The sequence below is a fragment of the Mesocricetus auratus genome, unplaced genomic scaffold (genome assembly GCF_017639785.1).
Source record: "Mesocricetus auratus isolate SY011 unplaced genomic scaffold, BCM_Maur_2.0 Super-Scaffold_100015, whole genome shotgun sequence".
Lineage (NCBI taxonomy): Eukaryota > Metazoa > Chordata > Mammalia > Rodentia > Cricetidae > Mesocricetus > Mesocricetus auratus.
This window is the reverse complement of record NW_024429198.1, coordinates 63,961,349-63,982,995: the sequence shown is the minus strand read 5'-3', so window position 1 is coordinate 63,982,995 and position 21,647 is coordinate 63,961,349. Positions and strand designations below refer to the sequence as shown.

General features: G+C 47.7%; 1 protein-coding gene across 2 annotated transcripts; it reads left to right on the top strand.

Moving 5' to 3' along the window:
* The first annotated feature begins 6,974 nt into the window (after positions 1-6,974).
* Positions 6,975-21,647, top strand: Cdc25c (cell division cycle 25C). 2 transcript variants are annotated; one of them, XM_040758087.1, is made up of 14 exons: positions 6,975-7,158; positions 7,820-8,037; positions 9,551-9,645; positions 10,833-10,878; positions 12,954-12,987; positions 13,229-13,318; positions 13,896-13,994; positions 15,051-15,200; positions 15,669-15,731; positions 17,376-17,474; positions 17,942-18,075; positions 18,837-18,948; positions 19,130-19,288; positions 21,229-21,647. In XM_040758087.1, exons 2-13 carry the CDS (start codon positions 7,853-7,855, stop codon positions 19,283-19,285), a joined length of 1,263 nt encoding a protein of 420 aa, XP_040614021.1. In that variant the 5' UTR covers positions 6,975-7,158; positions 7,820-7,852; the 3' UTR covers positions 19,286-19,288; positions 21,229-21,647. The 2 variants fall into 2 exon arrangements, with proteins under 2 accessions (XP_040614021.1, XP_040614020.1); XM_040758086.1 differs by having other exon boundaries at positions 6,976-7,158; positions 7,816-8,037.

The following is a 21,647-nucleotide window of genomic DNA, read 5'->3' as shown; positions in this document are numbered from 1 at the left end:
AGCAGGATGAGGTAATGGGATTGTGATTATGACATCATAGGTGGTTCAGTTGCGGGGTGTGCGCGGGGGGCGGGGCGGGGGAAGGAGAGCACGGTGGTTGCGGCTGGACCACTTGAGACCCAGGGAGGAAGCTGGCTTCTGGGGGGCCGGGGTCGACAGTGCTGTATTTCCTCTGGAGGAACTGGAAACCACCTTTACATTAAGTCTCCTCCACCACCACCTCTCACCTCAGGCAAAGTTAAAAGTCCTTTTTCAAGAACTCCATGCTGGTGTAAAGTAAGTAAGGGAGGGGAGAAAAAAAAAAAAACATAGAGGTTCCTGGCTCTTCTGAAATTTGGAGTCTCGGCTGACCAAAAAAAAAAAAAAAAAAAAAGAAAGTTTTCAATAAATGCTCTCATGCAGGGATCACTAGCAGGGCAGAGTTTTTTAGGTTTCCCTTCTAATTTGTTAGAGAGCGGTAAGTCCAGTCACTTCACTATTACGGTAGGAGCGGCAAGTCCCTTAAAAAAGCATGTCTTTTCTTTCTGTATTTTTGCACCCTGCTTGTCTGTGGCAGGTAAACTGCAGCAGACCGAGGGGATCTTCCTCTTGGAGCTGAGGAGGGGAGGGAACAGGACCCTCCAAGTATGCAAACTGAGAAAGGAGTGGAAATAAGAATGAATTTAACTCGTCCAGGGTGTGGCCGCGGCCCCCCATCTAAAAATCCTAGCACTTGGGAGGAAGAGGCAAGCCTGGTCAAACATTGCAAGTACAGGAGCCAACCAAGGGTCACACAGTGAATCCTAAAACGTAGGAGGGGGAGGGGGAGACTCACTTTGCCTTGTGGGTTTGACAAAGGGTACAGGAGACAGACGGAGAGTGGTTTCCAGCCTTTGCACTGGTTACAAGCCTTTTACTTGTTCCTGAGACAGTCTCATGTACCTCCTGCTGTAGCCAAGGATGTCCTTAAACTCTGTTCTTCCCGCCTCAGCTTCCCCAGGCGCTGGGATTACAGACATGAACCGCCATGTACATTTGCACTATGTCCTTTTGGTCTTGGTTTTGGTTTTTTGAGACAGGATCTCTTTGTATAGCCTTGGCTGTCCTGGAACATGGTCTGTAGACCAGGCTGGCCTGAAAACTCACAAGCAATCTGCCTGCCTCTGCCTCCTGAGTGCTGAGATTAAAGGCGTGCACTGCCTAGCTTGCACTGTATGCTTTAAGTAAATATACTATCTTTTTCCTTTCAGTCACCAAATGAAAAAAAAAAAAAAAAGAACAAAACTACCGGAAAGGTTAAGTGACTGCCCAAGTAGCAGATAAAGGTTATATCAAGATCTGTTTCCTTTTTTCTTTTTTGTTTGTCTTTTGTTTTGCGACAGGGTCTCACTGTGAACATCTGGCTATCCTGGAACTTACTTTATATAGACCAGGCTAGCCTACAATTCAGTGAGACCCTTCCTGCCTCTGCCTCACCAGTGCTGAGTCTAAGGACATGGACCACTACACCCAGTAACGCCTTGTTCCCTTTCTATTCCTAACTGTGCTTACTGAAGTTAAATGGTTGTGTGAACGTTAACACTGGCTTACTTGCAGAACATTGAAAGAAACGGATTCAGACTTTGTGACTCACACTTGTAATCCCAACCCTTGAGAGACTCGGGAGCTTGCCATACGCTCGGGGCCACCCTCAGTTGCATAGTGCATTCTAGGCCAACCTGGGCTACAGCTACAGAGCAAGATGCTGTTTCACCTCCCTACCACCACCCAGTAAGTATACAAGGGAAGGAGACAAAAACAAAGCAGTCTCAAGGACAAGGGGATAACATAGCTCAGCACTACAAACTTTAAAAGACACTGCAAGTCATGCGTAAGAACTCGTTTGAAAAGAAGGGCACCATGTTTCACAGTGCGGCCTGAGAGGGCCTACCAGCAGAGCTTGACACTGCCCATAACTATGTTTCTTTCGATTTTCAAGGGTGTTTTTTTGATTGCCTTCCTTTTTTTAGTTTGTTTGTAGGTTTTGTTTTGTTTGGTAAAACTATATATGTATATATATATATATATAATGAAGCTGAGGCTGGCTTTAAACTCATGATCCTACTGCTACTATTTCTGTAATAAAGAAATCTTCACGTTCGACACAAATCACACTTTAAGTGACAGAAGTAAACAACTCCTGATCCTTTGCTTTCACTTCCCCAGTGCTGGCATTCCAGGGGTTACCAGCACGCCTGATCCCTATCTTATTTGTGGTGGGAGAGGGCAAACTTAGGGCCGTGTGTGTGTGTGTGTGTGTGTGTGTGTGTGTGTGTGTGTGTGTGTGTGTGTGTGTCTCCAGCCTCCACCTCTTTTGGACCCTACCTCGTGTGCTCATGGGTCAGACCCCATCCATTTCCCTGCTCCAAAGGCTTTTGGCAGAGGACAGGACGCTACCTGGGCCTCTTTCTGGCCTTTGTCCCAAGTCTCTGAGGGTTCCGGGGCCTGGAGTCAGTCATGCAGGAGATCACCCAAAGGAGTAGGATCCACCGGCCTCAGGAAGTTCCTAGTCTCCTTCCTGGAGGGGCGGCAGAGCGAGAGAGCATGCACCCGCGCAGATGCCCCCCACCCCCAACCCCCCCACCCCCAAGAAAACCTAAATCTTTGCTAATCGGAGAAAGTATGGCCCGGCCTCCAGCCCTTGCAGAAGGAGCCAAATCAGTGACACACCCCTCAGCCTCCCTCTCGTGCAGAGGCTGGCTTGGGGGGATCCCAGGTATGCAGGGCTCGTCTCCCTCCATTGCCTGATCTGGGCATCCCAGGATCGGGGGCTGTACCTCCTGCTATTGTTTGGTGTTTGAGGGTGAAACCCAGGCTGTCGCTGTGCCCTGGCAACAACCGATGGATATGGGTCAGATTGGGGTCAAAGGGAAGGGTTACTGTTCCTTACTTATCACAGTGAATCAGAGGCCCAGACAGGGATTACCCAAGGACAGGATAATACTCCAGTCCAGCAAATACAGTGAGGCCAGGCCTGGCGGCACATACCTAGGATCCTGAAATCTCAGCACTCAGATGTGGAAGCTGGAGGATCAAAGGTTCAGTGTCATTCCTGACTGCATGGTGAGTTTGAGGCCAGCCGAGGCTCCACGAGACTGAGAGCCACGGAGGGACTGAGGGGAGGGGAGGGAAGGAGGGAGGGGGGAGGGGGACAAGGAATGGTGCTCACTTCAGCAAGCACATATACTGAAATTAGAATTATACAGAAGTAGCCGGGCATTGGTGGCGCACGCCTTTAATCCCAGCACTCGGGAGGCAGAGGCAGGCAGATCTCTGTAAGTTCGAGACCAGCCTGGACTACCAAGCGAGTTCCAGGACAGCCTCCAAAGCCACAGAGAAACCCTGTCTCGTAAAACCAAAAAACAAAAAAAAAAAAAAAAAAAAAAAGAATTATACAGAAGTTTAAACTGTATTCAGGATGATATCCAACTTTTTGGTGCATTTCACATTGGGGGGGGGACCACATGAAAACAGAAAGGGGCGTACAGAGGAAGAGGTAAGAGGTGAAAAGGGAGCAGAGAGGAGAGAATATTGGAATGTATGCGACCTAAAAACAGAAGAGGGAGGCTGGGGAGATTGTCCATCTGGGTTTGAGCCCCAGCACGCATGTGGTAGCTCTCAACTGTCTGCAGTTCCAGTTCCAGGGGATCTGATAGCCTCCTCTGGCCTCCACAGGCATGTACGTGGTGCACAGACATACATGCAGGGGAAACACCCATACACATAACAAAACATGTAAGAAGTTAAATGAACAAGGAATTATGAAGTACAGTCATACAGTGAAAACATCACAGCAAAGCCCATTCCTTCATACACTAGCAAAGAAAATTAATAGGAAACATGAGACCAACAAGATGGCTCGGTAGGTAGAGATGCTTGCTGGGGGAGAGGGGCGATGGCCAGGTGACAGCCCCAGGAGAGCCTGTGCTGGAAGCATAGAACCAGCTTTTGAAAGTTACCCGTGACTTTGGCAGGCACGTTGGTACTCACACAACTCACACATTCTTTGATGGCAAAAAAACAAAACAAAGCAAAGACTTTAGAAAACAAGAAACAGGGACCAGCTTTCAAAGTCTTCTGGGCTAAGACCTTTTCTACTTGAGAGAAATCTCAAGCTCATTTTTGGGGGGCCTAGATTGCGGGAGAACTGGTCACTCTTCACCTTTGGTAGAGCACTCGGTTTCCAGTTCCCTTCCCATCACTTGGAGTGAGCTACAGCCATTTGGTCAACACTCTTGCTGTGGGGGCCCACGGTGGCTGGCAGCACTCCCTTGGGGACCTGCTGCAGAAGGCACTGGTAGCCAGGTGTGCCCTTGCTATCATCTGTCTGCTTCTGTGGGACCGCTTCATAATAAACACATCTCACAGGCCCTTGAAACCCCCCCCTTATTTCCCAACTTACCTGGCACGACAAGGCTCTGCGATGACACCCACACTTACCATCTCTGTCCTAGAGGACAAAGACTGTTCACACACCCCCTGTCTGGGGGAGCAGTTTCTGCAGATAAAAAGGGTGCTAATCTAGACACAGGATGGATATCCTGCATCTTTCAGCCACTGTCACCACCATGATCCTCGTAGCAGATAAAGGTTATGGGTTTGTGCCTGGCGTTGGTGGCGCATGCCTTTCTTTAATCCCAGCACTCGGGAGGCAGAGGCAGGTGGATCTCTGTGAGTTCAAGGCCAGCCTCAGCCTTGTATACAGAACGAGTTTCAGGACAGGCTCCAAAGCTACACCAAGAAGCTGTCTCGATCCTCCTTCCTCAGCCTCTCAAGGGCTTAGACTGCAAGCTCTCACCACCAAGTTCCCCATGTTTTCTTTGATAATGGGTCTCATTATGTAGTGAACGCTGGTAACACTCCTTCTTCAGCCTCTGCAGAGCTGGGATTACAAGTGGGCATTACCATACCCATCTTAAAATTTTTTTAATTATGAGAAATTCCAAGATAGGTGTGGTGACACATGTCCGTAATCCCAGCATTTAGGTAATTAGGGCAGGAGGATCATGAGTTTGAGGCCAACCAGAGCTATATAACAAGATCCTGCTTCAACTAGCCATTAAACAAAAAAAAAAAAGAAATGAAATGAAATGAAAAATGGGCTGGAGAGATGGATCAACAGGTAAGAGCACTGGCTGCTCTTCTAGAGGACCTGGGTTCAATTCCCAGCACCCACATGGCAGGGTATCTGATACCTTCACCCAGACTTACATGAATGTACATTAAATAAACTATAAAAAAGAGATTCAAGTTTATTCTGAAGCAGGGTACAGGACACTAGATGATTACACATGCCTGTAATCCCAGAATTCAAGTGGTTGAGGCAGAGGGATTTCAAGCTGAAGTTATGACAACACAAAAAGTACAGCATAATGCTTTGCTACCCATACCCAGACCTACTGAATCAGAATCCACAGTTTCTCGGGGTCTCCAGGTGATCACTGTGTACATTAATTAAGTTTCCCACCCAGATTTCACCCCCAACTCATGTCAATTATTATCTCATCTATATTCATGCCCCCTCTCAAAAGATTTGAAGGGCCGGGCGTTGGTGGCGCACGCCTTTAATCCCAGCACTTGGGAGGCAGAGACAGGCGGATCTTTGTGAGTTCGAGACCAGCCTGATCTACAAGAGCTAGTTCCAGGACAGCTTCCAAAGCCACAGAGAAACCCTGTCTCGAAAAACCAAAAAAAAAAAAAAAAAAAAGATTTGAAGGAAGAAAACAACAAACAAACAAAAAAAACCTAAGAATTTCTTGGGCTCAGGGGCTGGAGAGAGATGTGGTTAACAGCACATACGGCGCCGGGCGTTGGTGGCGCACGCCTTTAATCCCAGCACTCGGGAGGCAGAGGCAGGCGGATCTCTGTGAGTTCGAGGCCAGCCTGGTTTAAGAGTGAGGTCCAGGACAGCCTCCAAAACAATACAGAGAAACCATCTCAAAAAACAAAAACAAACAAAAAAGCACATACGGCCCTTGCAGAGAAATGGAGTTTGTTTTCCAGCACCCGTGTCGGGCAGCTCGCACTGCCAGTAAGTAACTCCAGCACGGAGGGATTGCCTCTGACCTTCCAACTTGCACAAATCCCCTCCCGCCCCCCACCACCACATGCACCTAATTAAAAATAAAGCTAAATAAATAATTTCTTGGACTGGGGAGTATCAGCTAAACGACAGTAGCTGGCCAGCGTTCCCAAGGCTCTGGGTTCCATTCCTATTACCACCCCCTCTACTCTAATAATCCTCCTTTCCTCCTCCTGCTCTCGCAGCGGCTCGCCTTAGCCCGGGGTGAGCTGGGGCTCGCTCTGTCCTCAGACTCAGGGCGCGCCTCCTCCTATGGGGCGCACTCTCAAGTGCTGTGATTACAGGCATGAAATCACACCCCTCCCTACAGGTAATCGTGTCAATGTTCAAAGCTACTTAAGGAGCCCAAGTTTAAGGCCCTTTAGAACGCCGTAAGGATGACGTCAGGACGTGCGATCCCTCCACTGCCCGCAAAGGGATTTCTTCCCAGAACGCCTCCTTGGAAGGGGCCCGGGGCGGCTGAGTATCAACACACACCTGCCATGCCCCAACACCGGCCGCACCGGCGGCAAACGCTCCATTCCCAGCCGAAAGCTAAGCAAACCTCAAGAGGAACGACGCGGGAAAGAAGCTAGGAGAAGGAAACCCTCCCAACTGGGAAGCAGGCCCCGCAGACCATCATCGCCAGCGGGGCTCCATTCAAATCTCCCGGGGTGGCCGGGGCTCAGGGAAGGGAACGCTTGGAGGGCGTGGCGATTGGCCAGAGGGAGAGCCAATGAGCGTCATGCTCTCTGTGCGGCGGCGGAGGTGCCTACGCGGCGAGGTACGACCCTAGCGATTGGTCAGAGGGGGGGGGAGTCTAGGCTGGCACGCTGATTGGCTGACGCCGCAGGCAGGAGGGCGGTGATAGGCTGTTGGGCGAGCGGAAGGTTTGAATGGCCAGGCCTATGGCTGTTGGTCTGGCCCTCCTGCCAGTTCCGGGGAGGCCCCGAGCTTACAAATACCATCTCTAAGACCGCGGTCCGCGTCTGCGCCTCTGGGTCCTCCTCATCCGGCGGAGCCTTCGCTCCCGTGCAGGAGTTTCTTTCTCCAGAGCCGAGTCTGCCTGTGAAGCGAAGGTCAGCCGAGGGCGGGGTCCGCTCGGGGGTCCCGGACGCCCGATGGTCCCTGCGGGGTGCTTTCGGGGCCGGGGTCCGAATCGCCTCGGTTAGATCCCTGTCTCCGGGTCACGCCAGTCCTCTCCCCGTTCCTCCTCCGCAGGCCCGAGCTTGCCCGACGTCTGTCGGCGTTTGCCCCGGGCAGTGTGACCTTCCGGGGGGAGAGGGGGGTACACTCGATCCCGTGGGGGTGCGGACCGGACGGTGTGTGGGTTACACTCGATCCCGTGGGGGTGCGGACCGGGCAGAGAGTGGGTTACACTCGATCCCGTGGGGGTGCGGACCGGGCAGTGTGCGGGTTACACTCGATCCTTTGGGGGTGCAGACCGGGCAGTGTGCGGGTTACACTCCATCCTTTGGGGGTGCGGACCGGGCAGTGTGCGGGTTACACTCGATCCCGTGGGGATGCGGATCGGGCAGTGTGCAGGTTACACTCGATCCTTTGGGGGTGCGGACCGGGCAGTGTGTGGGTTACACTCGATTCTTTGGGGGTGCGGACCGGGCAGAGTGTGGGTTACACTCGATTCTTTGGGGGTGCTCCTCCAACCGAGCTTAGGCAGGCCCTGCACAGGGCGGAGAGGCTGGGAAAGCTGAACATCTGGAATGTGCTTCTCCTAGATAGCTGTCCCCCTGCCTCGGTGAAGACTCCGAAGTCATGTCTACCGGACCCTTTCCATCTTCGAGAAGAGAGGAGAGTTCTGTTTCAGCACCCAGTTTTAGGTTCAGTCAGAGGAAGATGTTAAACCTACTTTTGGAAAGAAACACTTCTTTTACCCAAGATTTCCCCAGATCTCCAGGAGACAAGCTTCTCGACTCGACAAACCTAAGCATTTTATCTGGGTAAATTCATTTTTTAAAAAGATTTTTTTTTGGATTTTTTACGAGACAGGGTTTCTCTGTATTGTTTCGGAGGCTGTCGGTCCAGCCCGGCCTCGAACTCACAGAGATCCGCCTGCCTCTGCCTCCCGAGTGCTGGGAGATTAAAGGCGTGCGCCACCACCGCCCGGCTTAAAAATATTTATTTTTTAATGATGTGTAGGGGTGTCCCTGCCCCTGCCCCTGTCCCTGTCCCTGTCCGTAGGTGCTCTCAGAGCTCAGAGTGTTGTACCTGCCTGAAGTTACAGGTGGTTACTCTGCCTAAAGTGGGTGCTGGGGCCCTAATTGCAGTCTTCTGGAAGAACAGCAAACTCTTAACCACGGAGCTATCACTCCATCCCTCAAATTAATTTTTAGTTTTCCACCTTGACTTTGGTTTTTATGAACAGGTTTGTTTCCTGAATTTCCCTGTTTCAAGGTTGGGGGTTTGAGTCTCAGCCATGACCTTGGACGTGTGACTCTTTCCTTTCCATGTAACAATTAAAAAAAAAAAGTCTTTTTCTAAATGGGACTTGGTGGAGGCTGTTTATGATCTCACCTTTCTGGAGGCTGTGTCAAGATGACCACAGGTTCAGGGCCAGCCTGGGCTACTAGTGAATTTCAGGACAACTAGTGGGGCCCTATTACAAACAAACAAATAAGAAGAAAAATCATTTTCTATCTTAACAGGAATAATCTTTTCCTGTCATGCCAGAATCAATGTGCTGTCTAGGAAGAACTCTGAAAATTCTATTATTATGTTTTATATGAGTTGTATCAGTTTTAGTGTACTTTAGAGTCTGGCCATATTGTCTTCACACCTCATTAGCAAACAGGATTTGAGGAATAGTAGAGTTCCAGAGAGAAACTGAATTTGTGTTCAGGGTAAACAGGGTAGAGAGGTCAAGATCCTACTCACTAGGCAGGTGAGATGGCTTGGCATGTCGAGGCACCTGTCATCAAGCCCGACGGCCCACGTGAGAGCCCTTGTCTCCTAGAGTTGTGCTCACACACAAGTGTGTGCTCATACAAAAAATTCTAAAAGAAGATCCCTTTAGATATATTCAAATAACTCCCATCTTGATGTGTTGGTGAGAAGAAAAGGAGGCTCACATTATTGTTTTTGGTTTGGTTTGGTGTTTTTGTTGTTGTTTGTTTGTTTGTTTGTCTTTTTTTTGCTTGTTCAAGACAGGGTTTCTTTGTGTAACAGCCCTGGTTGTCTTGGAACTCACAGAGATCCCGCTTGTCTCTGCCTCCCTTGTGCTGGGATTAAAGGTGTGTGTCAACGCCGCCTGGCTACATTACTGTAATAGAGAAAAAGTAAAGGATTGTTTTTCCAAACCCAGTCTGAGCTATTTCCAAATAGCAGCTAGATTTATTTGGATTTTGTTTAGATTTTTGTGGCAGTAATTGAGAAAGATTTCAAAGACATGATCTCTACCTTTTTTAGGATAGTATACCCTAATAGGAATCTTGATATGTTTATATGTCTCAACAGAGGGACCCCAAAACGTTGCCTTGATCTTTCAAATCTTAGCAATGGAGAGATGTCTGCTTCTCCGCTTATCACTTCGGCTGACTTCGATGACACCGGTAGGGGTACAGTCTTTAACAAGAAAACTAACTAATTTTTATTAACCTTTTATGTGTATAAATGTTTCTGCATACAGGTATGCAAGTGTACCACATGGTTGCCTGGTACCCTCAGAGGTCAGAAGAATAGTTGAGGGTTGGATCCCCTGGAACTGGGATTACTGACTGTTTGTTATGAGCTACTTTATGGATGCTAGGAAATGACCCTGGGTCCTTTGGAAGAGTAACAAGTAGACTTAACTGCTGACCATCTCTTGGGCTGCAGAGGCCAGCCAGCGCTGCTACATACCAAAATCCTGAGAGAGAACATTTGTCTAAAAGTAGGAATTTTGAGGTTAGATAGTTTCTTAGTTGAATGATAAACGGAAAGAGAAAATAACAGTAGTAGAAGTTGCTATGCAGCTGGATGGTGGTGGTACGTGATCTACAGAGTGAGTTCCAGGACAGCAGAGTTACACAGAGAAACCCTGTCTCAAAAAGGCTATGCATTAGAAAAAGGTCTTTTGAGATAGGGTTTTTTGAGACAGGGTTTCTCTGTGGCTTTGGAGCCTGTCCTGGAACTCGCTCTGTAGACCAGGCTGGCCTCAGACTCACTCTGTAGCCTTTGAACTTGTGACCTACCTGATTTCCATTTGTGTTTATTCATTAGGTGAAGTGAATGTGTGCCTGGTGCCCAAAGAAGTGAGAGCGGGTGCCAGGCCCTTTGAAACGAGTTGAGAATGGTTGTGGGCACCGCTTGGATGCTGGAAACACCCCGGGTTCTCTGCAAGGGCAGCCATGCTCTTAACTCCGAGCCCTCTCTCCAGCCCAGTGCATGCTTGTTAGTGTGTGTCTGTGCGGTGGTGGTAGTGGCAGTGCTCTTAACTCCGAGCCCTCTCTCCAGCCCAGTGCATGCTTGTTTTAATTATTGTTTGTTAGCGTGTGTCTGTGTGGTGGTGGTAGTGGCAGTGCTCTTAACTCCGAGCCCTCTCTCCAGCCCAGTGCGTGTTTGTTTTAATTATTGTTTGTTAGCGTGTGTCTGTGCGGTGGTGGTGGTGGTTGGGTAACAGACTATGGGAGAGCTGATGTGGGCCCACCATGCTTTTACACAATGCTGAGGATTGAACCTAGGACTTTGTGCACACTAAGGTAGCACTCTGCCCAGCAAGCTGCCTGCCCAGCCCATTTTTCTTCATAACTGATTGCAGGTTCCTTGGATTCCTCAGGACCCCAGGATGTGCAGTTAACTGAGAAGTAAGTTCTGCTGTTAAATGGTCTGCATGCCTGAGTCTTCCCTCACCAAACACAGGGCGTCCTCTGTGGCCTCTGCACACTCTGAAGACAGACTTGGGACAGTAGTGGGCTTGGAGGCCTAGAGTCTCACTTAAGTTTTCTAGGTCTAAAGAGCATTGTTAAACGCAGGCTGTTTTAAACCACCTTACACAGAAATACCTTGTTTTTACATGAAGGGAAATGGTAAACTGCACTCATGCAGTGGGCATCTCTTTGTCTGAGAGGTCCTGTAATTCCGTGGCTCAGGATGCAGGGTCAGGAATAAGATTGTCTAGATTCTGGTGGTTTACTACTTCACCAGCTGTGCATGACACACAGTTTCTTAACTCATTGGATTGAACTTTCTTTTTTTGGGGGGGTGGTTTTCAAGACAGGGTTGATCTGTATTGTTTTAGAGGTTGTCCTGAAACTCACTCTGTAGACCAGGCTGGCCTCAAACTCACAGAGATCCGCCTGCTTCTGCCTCCCCAGTGCTGGGATTAAAGGCGAGAGCCACCAATGCCTGACCGAACTTTCTTCATAATAGGAGATAACAGTAGCACTCTATAAACAGCTACTGAAAACATTAAATAGAAATGAGAAAGCTGGGCCACTTGAGACACCGTCTCAAACAAAACAAAACACCACCCAAACCAACAATAAAAACATCAGAGCCACCTGGTACTATGGTTTACATTTGTAATTTCAGGACTCATAGGCAAGATAATTGTGAGTTCAAGGCCAGCCTGGGCTGTGTGAGATACTATCTTAACACCATCTCCCATCTCTACCCCCACAAAAAAAAGAAAGAAAAAGAACAAAACAAAACATGTATCTAGCAACTACCAAGCATTTTATGTTTGTTCTTATAACTATGATAAAGTATCCCTTGGAGATCCTAAAATATCTAGCCAGGTGTGTACATGGAATAAAAACTGATTTCAGTTCATCTCTTTCAAAACTTATGGTGGTGGTGCACGCCTTTAATCCCAGTACTTGGGAGGCAGAGGCAGGCAGATCTCTGTGAGTTCGAGGCCAGCCTAGTCTACAGAGTGAGTTCCTGGACAGCCAGGACTGTTTCACAGAGAAACCCTGTTTTGATCAAAACTTACTAAAAGCGTCCTGTGGCAGTTTTTAGGGACATGTGTGAAATCTCACTTGCATTGTTCATGTGTCTTTGAACTGGCTTTTCTTTGCTTGCCTTTTTCTTTCTTTTTTTCCTTCTTCAAGACAGGGTTTCTCTATGTAGCCCTGGCTGGTCTTGGCACTCTGTAGATCAGGCTCCAGAGTGCTGGGATTAAAGGCTTGTGACACCACCTCCTGGATTGATTTCTGTTTCATATATTTTTCTTGGAGGCAGGGTCTCATTGCCGTCCACTATGACCTTGAACTCATAGTGATCCTCCTTCCGGCCTCCTGAATGCTGGTCTATAGTGGTAGAGACCACAGGCCTGGCTTTGGTTACTGTGCTGTATATACTGGGTGGAAATGGAGGAAAGGTAGAAATTCATTCATTAAAGAGTCTCCTGTCATCAGTGTCGGCACATTACTAAGTCATAGATTGTCCCTGTGTAAGATGTGAGACAGGCTGGGCGGTGGTGGCTCACGCCTTTAATCCCAGCACTCGGGAGGCAGAGGCAGGTGGACCTCTGTGAGTTCGAGGCCAGGCTGGACCGACAGCCTCCAAAACAATACAGAGAAACCCTGTCTCGTAAAACCAAAAAAAAAAAAAAAAAAAAAAAAAAAAAAGATGTGAGACAGGAATGGCAGGTATGTCTACTGGTTGAATGCTTGCCTAAATGAGACCCTAGGTTCCATCCTTGGCACCAGACCGGGAATAAGAGATGTAAGGCAAACTCCCTTTGGTGCCCGTTTATCCTGTTTGTTTATGCTGGTGAATTTAATAGCCTACATGTTGTTGTTGGAAGAGACAAACCAACAAAGGCTAGGCCTCCTTGAACAGGAGAAAGGAAGAACTGGTATGCCCCTAAGCACTAAGGACCAAACTGTGTTTGGGGATTACCTGACTAGTGGCTCATCTTTGTTTTAATCTTCAGGAACCATCACCAGGACCCTATGAAAGGCATCCCAGTAGGTAGACCGACCTACCCACCTGCCTCCCTATCTTCCTCCCCTTTAATAGAGGGTCTCACTGTGCCTGGCTGGCTGGAGCACTGTTGAGTGCTGAGACTTGAGGCATGTGTCACCAGGCCCAGCTGAGACTCTCCCTTTGGTTTGCTTGACTGTGGGTTTGTTTCTCGGGTGGGAGGCAGGGTTCACTGGCGGCACGGCTGATGGATGTTGGATGCCTTCAGCAGACAATGTCTTTTAGGTTCAGCTTCTCTGTAGTACTCCAAACGCTTTGGACCATAGCCACAGAAAGAAAGATGCAGTGCGTGGCTTATCTGCAAATAAAGAAAACGTAAGTGTTTAATGGAAACCTAGATATATTAACTTTATTTCTTTAAATGAGCAATTGCTTGATGTCATGAAACCTACAACTGTTTATACTTCAGTATGCCAGCCAAGCAAATTCCATCATTGTAACAAAAAAAAGCCTCTGGTTTTTCTACCTAAGGTTTAACCTTGGGACAGAAACCTAGCACTATAGCAAGTTATCAGTTATGTTCAGTTGATCAGTTTAAGTATACAAATTGCTGTTACCGTCATGTAAATAATTGTTTTGAAGTCATCATGTTGTGTTTGTAAGTGTACGCACTACATGCACACGTAGTACACACATATACACAAACATGCCTTCCCAAGCAAACTGTCTTTCACCTCTATCCTTTTGCTTATGATGATAAAATTTGTATTCTCCAAAGCAAATCTGTGGGTCAGACATGAGATCCAAAGCATTATCTGTCTTCAGATACACGTTTAAATGATTATGTGTATGTGTTTCATGAGAGTTATGGATGGTTTGATCAGATGTTATACTGTTGGCTGGCATTATTACTAATTCTCGTCCTCCAGTCAATGCCATTTTTCTTATGCAGATAAACACCAATCTAAAGACATTGCAGTGGGAGTCACCTAGGATCCCAAGGTTTCAAAACACGCCTGGAGATCCTCTGGCTTCTCCCCTTCCTTTGCTGGTGAGTTATTGAATATCATCCAGTGATGTCTGGAGTGTCATGGGCTACAGAGTAGGCTGTGGACTTCTGGCCTGTTGACGTTGCCTACACTGGCTTGGGTGAGACGCTGAGTCTAAGCAGGCCAAGGGGGAGCTATGGGCTCTCTGATCTTTTAGTTGGTTAAACTCTGGAGTGAGAATTTTTCTTAGGCCTTTGATTCCTTCTTTTCTCTTCCTTTCTCACTCTATAGTTCAGGTAGCCTGGAAGTTGCTGGGGAGTCCAGGCTGTGTCCTCAAAGTCACAACAACCCTGCTCTCTCAGTCTGGGTGCTAGGATAACAGCCTGCACCAGGTTCTCTTTTGAAATGAGGGTTTGCTGTGCTGCTCAGGCCTGCCTTGAATGCCAGTACTCAAGCTATCCTCCTCCTTGGTCTCTGGAGTCCTGATGTTGTAGGTTTTATTTTTTATTTATTTATTTATTTGGTTTTACGAGACAGGGTTTCTCTGTATTGTTTTGGAGGCTGTCGGTCCAGCCCGGCCTTGAACTCACAGAGATCCGCCTGCCTCTGCCTCCCGAGTGCTGGGATTAAAGGCGTGCGCCACCACTGCCCGGCGATGTTGTAGGTTTTAATTCTTACATTTATATTAGAATATTTTGAGTCAGGGATGGAGAGATGGCTCAGCAGTTAAGAGCAGTGACTGCTCTTCCAAAGGTCCTCGGTTCAATTCCCAGCAACCACATGATGGCTCACAACCATCTATAATGAGACCTGGTGCCCTCTTCTGGTCTGCAGGGATACATGCAGACAGAACATAGTATATATAATAAATAAATCTAAAAAAAAAAAAAGAATATTTTGAGTCAGTCTTTGTACATGGTACAAGTGTTCTGAATGAAGTAAGGACTTCTTGTTTGTTAGTTTTAATTTTTTTTTCTTTCATTGAGACAGAGCTTGCATAGGCAGCTCAAGCTTGCCTCAGACTGCTAACCTCTTGTACTGGCCTCTTGATAGCAGAATCGTAGACACACTTTGACACTCAGCCCCATTTAGGTTTTGATCTTGTGGACACTTGGCAGGGAAATGGAGTCTCGATGGACACTGAAGTGAGGTCTCTGGGGAGTCCCATCACTGCAGTTCCCAAGCTGAGTAAAAATCTAAATCTAGAAGACCAAGAAGAGATTTCAGAGGAGCCAATGGAGTTTTCCCTGGAAGACCACGATACCAAGGTAGAGTGTTCTGTTACTTTTCATTTTCCAGTCTTTCCTTTTCACTTTATTTACTGTGTGCATGTGTCTGTATGTTTACATGTACACATGCATGTGCATGCCATATGTGTGGTGTCGGTGGACAGCTTGTGAAAGTTAGTTCCCTCCTATCGTGAGGGTCCAGGCCTCACAAGCTGAGTCACCTCAGTGGCCCTTGGGTTTTGGTTATTGTTATTGTTTTTTAAAAGCACGGTCTCAGCCAGGTGGTGGCTCACACCTTTGATCCCAGCACTTGGGAGGCAGAGGCAGGCGGATCTCTGTGAATTAGAGGCCAGCCTGGTCTACAGAGCGAGTTCCAGAACACATCTACACAGAGAAACCCTGTCTCAAAACAAAAAAAGACTCACTTGGAAAGGACACCATGGAAATCTTTGATCAAGGCTTGGGTTGGGAATTCCTGCTGTAATTTGAGTTCTTGGGTCTTTCTAGGAGTGTGTGCTTCCAACGGTGTCAGGGAAACACCAAGATCTGAAGTACATCACCCCAGACACGGTGAGCAGATTTCTGGAGATGGTAACTGGGCACATCATCTTATGAGCTGTCTGCCTGTGCTCCCCTAAAGCCACCTAGTTCTGTACTTCTTTCTCTCTGCCCACTCACAGGCTCTTATTCAACTGACGCTGTATTAAAGGATTCCTTTAAGCCAGGTGGTGGTGGCCCACATCTTGATTCAGGAGGCAGAGGCAGGCAGATCTCTGTGAGTTCAAGGCCAGCCTGGTCTACAGAGCGAGTTCCAGGACAGCTTCCAAAAAACAACACAGAGAAACCCTGTCTCGGAAAAAAAAACCCAAATATCTAAAAAAGGGAAAGAAAAACAAAAAAATGAAGTAATGGAGTAATGATGAATTCATAGTGTTGCAGTTAACTTGGTGAGATAATTGTTAACATCTGAGACTAGTCACTGCTATATAGACCCTGTCTCAGAGACAGAGAGAGAGAGAGAGAGAAGAGAAGAGAGAAAGAAAGTGCATAAAACAAAAAAGCCAGGCAATGGTGGTGCACGCCTTTAATCCTAGCTCCTGGGAGGAAGAGGCAGGTGTATCTGAGTTCGAGGCCCGCCTGGTCTATAGAGAGTTCCAGGATAACCAGGACTGTTGAACAGAGAAACCCTGCCTGGAAAAACAAAACAAAAAGCAGGACAAAACCCTGTCTTAAAAACAAAACAAACAAACAAACAAACAAAAAAACAAAAGATAATCTGTTAAACTATAGCATTTGTTATACAAGAATATGTAATTTATTTAACTAAACTCCTCTTACTGAACATTTGTTTCAGTATCCTAAAACAATGCTAAGATGAATATCGGTGTGTGTACTATTCCTGAACGTTATAAGAAGCTGGGGGTGGTGGAACATGGTTAAAATCCCAGCAATTAGGAGGTGGGAGGCCAGGAGGTTCAAGAATTCAGAGTCATCCTCAGGTATAGTGAGTTTGGGCACAGCCTGGGAAACACAGACTCTCTCTTCAAACAAGGACTGCCTTCAAAACAAGGACTTAAGAAAAAAAGGTATAATTTCATGGTTTGTTTGTTTGTTCGTTTTGGGATTTTTCGGGACAGGGTTTCTCTGTATAGCTATGGAAGCTGTCCTGAAACTCACTCTGTAGACCAGGCTGGCCTCAAACTCACAGAGATCCGCCTGCCTCTGCCTCCCGAGTGCTGGGATTAAAGGTGTTTGCCTCCACCGCCCGGCTAATTTCATGTATTTTTATATGTACTTGCAAAGTTCTTTCTAGAAAGACTGAGCTCATATGTGCTTCTAGCAGTAGTTTTAAATTTTCTCCTTTAGATACAAATCTCACCTGCTTTCTGAGAGCCTCGGTGAACGGGGAGCCATTTCCTATTCTTCTTAAACTGGCTTCTCTAGCTACTGCCTTTGTTCTCCTCGGTGTCTCCTGAGAGGCCGACTGTGGTCGTGCTTGCCTCAGGGTCAGTCATTGGTGTCCTCTACCCGACATTTCACTCACAGGCGGGATCGGGCTTAACCACTGCCATGTTGCAAGTACAGACTGAATGTGGACGTCGTTCCTACAGTACAGTCTGGGGTGACTAATGGGAGTATTCGAAAAGGCATGGTGTGGCTCCTCTCTCTCGGAGTGACAGTGGACAGCATATTCCATCATGTCTGTCTGTGCAGGTGGCTGCTTTACTGTCTGGAAAGTTCCAGGGTCTGATCGAGAAGTTTTACATCATCGATTGCCGCTACCCGTATGAGTACCTTGGAGGACACATCCTGGTGAGTCACTGTGACCACTATCGAGAGAGAGGCTTGGGCAAGGGGTGAAATCCAGCCTGGGACAAAGATTTGGATCGCATCAGCAGAAGTCTTTACTGCTGTTTGAAGTCTGTACCTTGAGCAGTCCCTTTCCCTCCTTGGCAGTCTCCTTTTGTATGGGAACCTCCAAGTAAAAACAACCCAGGAACCAGGAAGCACTTTGCAAACATCTAATCTCCACAAACAGTTCTCGTAGTTTAACCTGTACTCCTGGGGTCCACTTCTGTGAACATGTATGGCACAGCCACACACCAAACTCTATGCCAAGCCCTGGGGTAGACAGTAGAGGTAGACTTAGGCTCCTGCCCTGGAATTCCTTCTTGCCCAGTTTTCTGGCCTAAATATCCCAGAATAGTATCGCGGGCATTCCTGAGTATTGACTGTACACAAGCCCTTGAGGGAATACTTGCTGACATCTCTTTCTGCAGGGAGCCATAAACCTGTGCAGCCAGAAGGAACTGCACGAGTTCTTTCTGAAGAAGCCTATTGTCCCTCTGGACATCCAGAAAAGAGTCATCATTGTGTTCCTCTGTGAATTCTCCTCAGAGAGAGGCCCCCGAATGTGAGTGTCTTAATGAGACTTGGCAGGCAGTGTAGACAGAGACTAACTTGAAAGAACACCTTCCCTACAGTTTGATGGGGTAGAGCCTTTGAGACATGGGTCTTGGCTAGTGCACATAGCCCACAGGGGTGGGCCGTGAGGGTTATAGTCCAGCCCTGCTTCCTGCCCCATACCTGCTCTCCGATCCACCAAGATGTGAACAAGCCGTGTAATAACCCCCGCTGCCAGCAGGGGGCTCAAAAGTCTGAGCCCTAAAGGGAAGAATTGGGCACTGTGAGATGTAACTCAGCTGGTAGAGTTACAAACACAGACCAGAAAGCATGTACACACACACACACACACACACACACACACACACACACACACACACACACACACACACACACGCACGCACGCACGCACGCACACACATGCACACACCCACGCACATACACAGACTCACGCACACAGACACAACATACACACACATACAGATACACATACATATACATATACACACGCACACACACACAAAGAGATTTGGGGATGAAGCTTCAGTGGAGGACAGGGAAAAGAGAATGTTGTTTGGACCTTGGTTAGCAAACAGGTGAGAGGTTTGGTGTGTTGGAGGACTAACCCTGTCTTCTGTATACTAGACAGTACTTTACCCCCGAGTACATTCCCAATCCTAATGGTTCTTTAGGGAGGTGGGCATGGTCTGGCCCCACCCCCAAGGCCCATGGGCTCCTGTCACCCCACCCGTCTTTGGATTTTCTCTAAAGGTGCCGTTCTCTGAGAGAAAAAGACAGAGCTCTGAACCAGTATCCAGCATTGTACTACCCAGAGCTGTATATCCTCAAAGGGGGCTACAGAGACTTCTTTCCAGAATATACGGTAAAGGGACTTGGAAGAGCTCAGCCGTGGTGGCAGGATGCGGGGAGTGGGGGCTCAGGCCCAGAGGAGCGAGCTTTAGCTTGCAGCCTGCAGGGGCTGTAAGTACCCTAAGAAGAGCTGCTGTTCCTCTAGGCAGAGCTCAGGAGTCTAAGGAGTCCTTGACCTTGTCCCTACCTTTCAGGAGCTGTGCGAACCCCAGGGCTACTGTCCTATGCACCACCAGGACCACCAGGCTGAGCTGCTGATGTGGCGAAACCAGAGCAAAGCCCAGGAAGGGGAGCGGCAGCTTTCGGAGCAGATTGCCCTCCTGATGAAGAAGGGTGTGAGCCTCCCATAGTGGGTAAGACAGCGGCAGGGAAGACACTGGAGACCCTGGACATATGGTCATCCTGTCACTAACGACACGATTGTTTGCAAACATTGGGGATAGTCAGGCATGGTGGTGCAAACACCTTTAGTCCCAGCACTCAGGAGGCAGAGGCAGGAGGATCTCTGTGAGTTCGAGGCAGGCTTGGCCTACACATAACTGTGTCTCAAAATCAAACAAACAAATAAAAAGCAAACAAAACCCACCAGACAAAAGCCTCCAGACATCTATAAGCCAACAGGCTGTCATACTGACCAAATGCTAACCCTGAGGACTGGCTGGGTGTCGGGGAGCTGCTGGCTGGATGCTTGCTGGGTGATTAGCAGAGGAATCCGCTTTGCTTCAGAGAGTTCATACAGTTCTCTTCCAGGTCTCCCATAAGCCAAACAGCTACTTCTCCGACCAGATGGCTTTTTGATACCGTTGCCTGCCCTCTTTCTTTGTGTTTTCTTCCCCTGATCTTTACTCAGTGGTAAAGTAAACATAGGAGAAGTGTGGCTGTGAGCCCCTTCTCTTCCAAGATCTACATAAGGAGAAAAGTCATGGATGAGGCTCACAAGAACCTGGAGTTTAAGCTCCAGCCTACAAACAGTTTAAAAGTACAGTCTTGCAGGCCTGAGAGATGGCTCAGCAGCCATCTGACTGCTCTTCCAGAGGGCTTGGGTTCAATTTCCAGCACCCACATGGCAGCTCACAACTATCTGGGACCCAACACCCTCAGACATACATGCAGGCAAAACACCAATGAACATAAAATAAAAGTAAGTTAAAAAACAAAACAAAACACCGGGCGGTGATGGCACACGCCTTTAATCCCAGCACTCAGGAGGCAGAGGCAGGCGGATCTCTGTGAGTTCCAGGCCGGACTGGATCAACAGCCTCCAAAACAATACAGAGAAACCCTGTCTCGTAAAAAAAAAAAAAAAAAAAACACTGTTTTGCAAGATGGCTCATGGGTAAAACATTTGCTGTGTGAACATAAGGACCTGAGTTCCAAACTGAAGAAGCCACGTAAAACCAAGCACTGTAACTGCATCTGTCGTCCTCGTGCCCTTACTGTGAAATGAGGTGGGAACAGAAGCTGTGGAAAGTCTCAGGCCAGCTAAGCCAGCACGCACACGAGTGAACAACAGAGAAGAAACCCTGACTCACATAGCGTGGAAGAGGAAGGCCAGCGCCTGAAGTGATGTCCTGACTTACACACACACACACACACACACACACACGAGCACGCGCACACACACAGGCACACGTGCTCATGTACAACACATGACTTTTACACAGGCATACACATACGACTTTGAGACCTAAAGGTATAACCTGATAATGCCTAAGTTCTTTAGTGCTCAAGTTTTAGATCCTGGACCCTCAGCATCACATGAATTTGTTTGAAATTAAAAAAAAAAACATATTGTGCCTACTTCAGTAACAGGTTACTAAAAACAAAAGCACAGATTAGTGAAGCAGTGTGTGTGTGAGTGAGTGAGAGAGACAGACTCATGGCTCACTTTAGGTTTTTTTTTTTTTTTTTTGGTTTTTCGAGACAGGGTTTCTCTGTGGCTTTGGAGGCTGTCCTGGAATTCACTTTGTAGACCAGGCTGGCCTCGAACTCACAGAGATCCGCCTGCCTCTGCCTCCCAAGTACTGGGATTAAAGACGTGCGCCACCAACGCCCGGCTTCTCACTTCAGATTTTTAAAAAAGATTTATATATACAACGCTTTGCTTGAATAGGGCACCAGATCTCATTATAGATGGTATGTTGTTACTGGGGATTGAACTTGGGACGTCTGGAAGAGCAGCCAGTGCTCTTAACCTCTAAACTGTCTCTCAACCCCCTTCATTTCAGATTTTAAGTCTGAACTTCTGAGGTTATAACTCACAAAACTGAGTTTTAAAACTTTCTGTTGCCAGGTGGTGGTGGCGCACACCTTTAACCCCAGCACCCGGGAGGCAGAGGTAGGAGGATCTCTGCGTTTGAAATCAGCCTGGTCTACACAGCAAGTTCCAGGACAGCCAGAGCTACAAGGAAAACATCTCAGAAAAACAAAAAACAATTTCTGTCAAGTATGGAGCAGATGCCTGTTGCCTGTGTGCTTGAAAGGTGGACCTAGAGGACCTGAAGCTCAGTTCAAGGCCAGCCTCAGCTCCTGGATTCCCTAGCTCACTAAATGGAAACAAAACCGAAAGGCATAGTAACCATTGCTCTGGAACCAAGGGAAAGTTTCTATTGTATTCTTGAACTGGTGTTGGTGGTAAATGTTTGTATTCCTAAGAGGTCATGGCAGGAAGATGATGAGTTAAAGAACAAGATAAAGTCTGTGGTGAAGTTT

Bases quoted from the DNA above. Each gene is read 5' to 3' on its own strand.
- Cdc25c (XM_040758087.1), top strand. From the start codon at position 7,853: ATGTCTACCGGACCCTTTCCATCTTCGAGAAGAGAGGAGAGTTCTGTT. The intron at 8,038-9,550 runs GTAAATTCATTT...ATGTCTCAACAG, and splicing joins AACCTAAGCATTTTATCTGG to AGGGACCCCAAAACGTTGCC. The intron at 10,879-12,953 runs GTAAGTTCTGCT...TTTAATCTTCAG, and splicing joins GATGTGCAGTTAACTGAGAA to GAACCATCACCAGGACCCTA.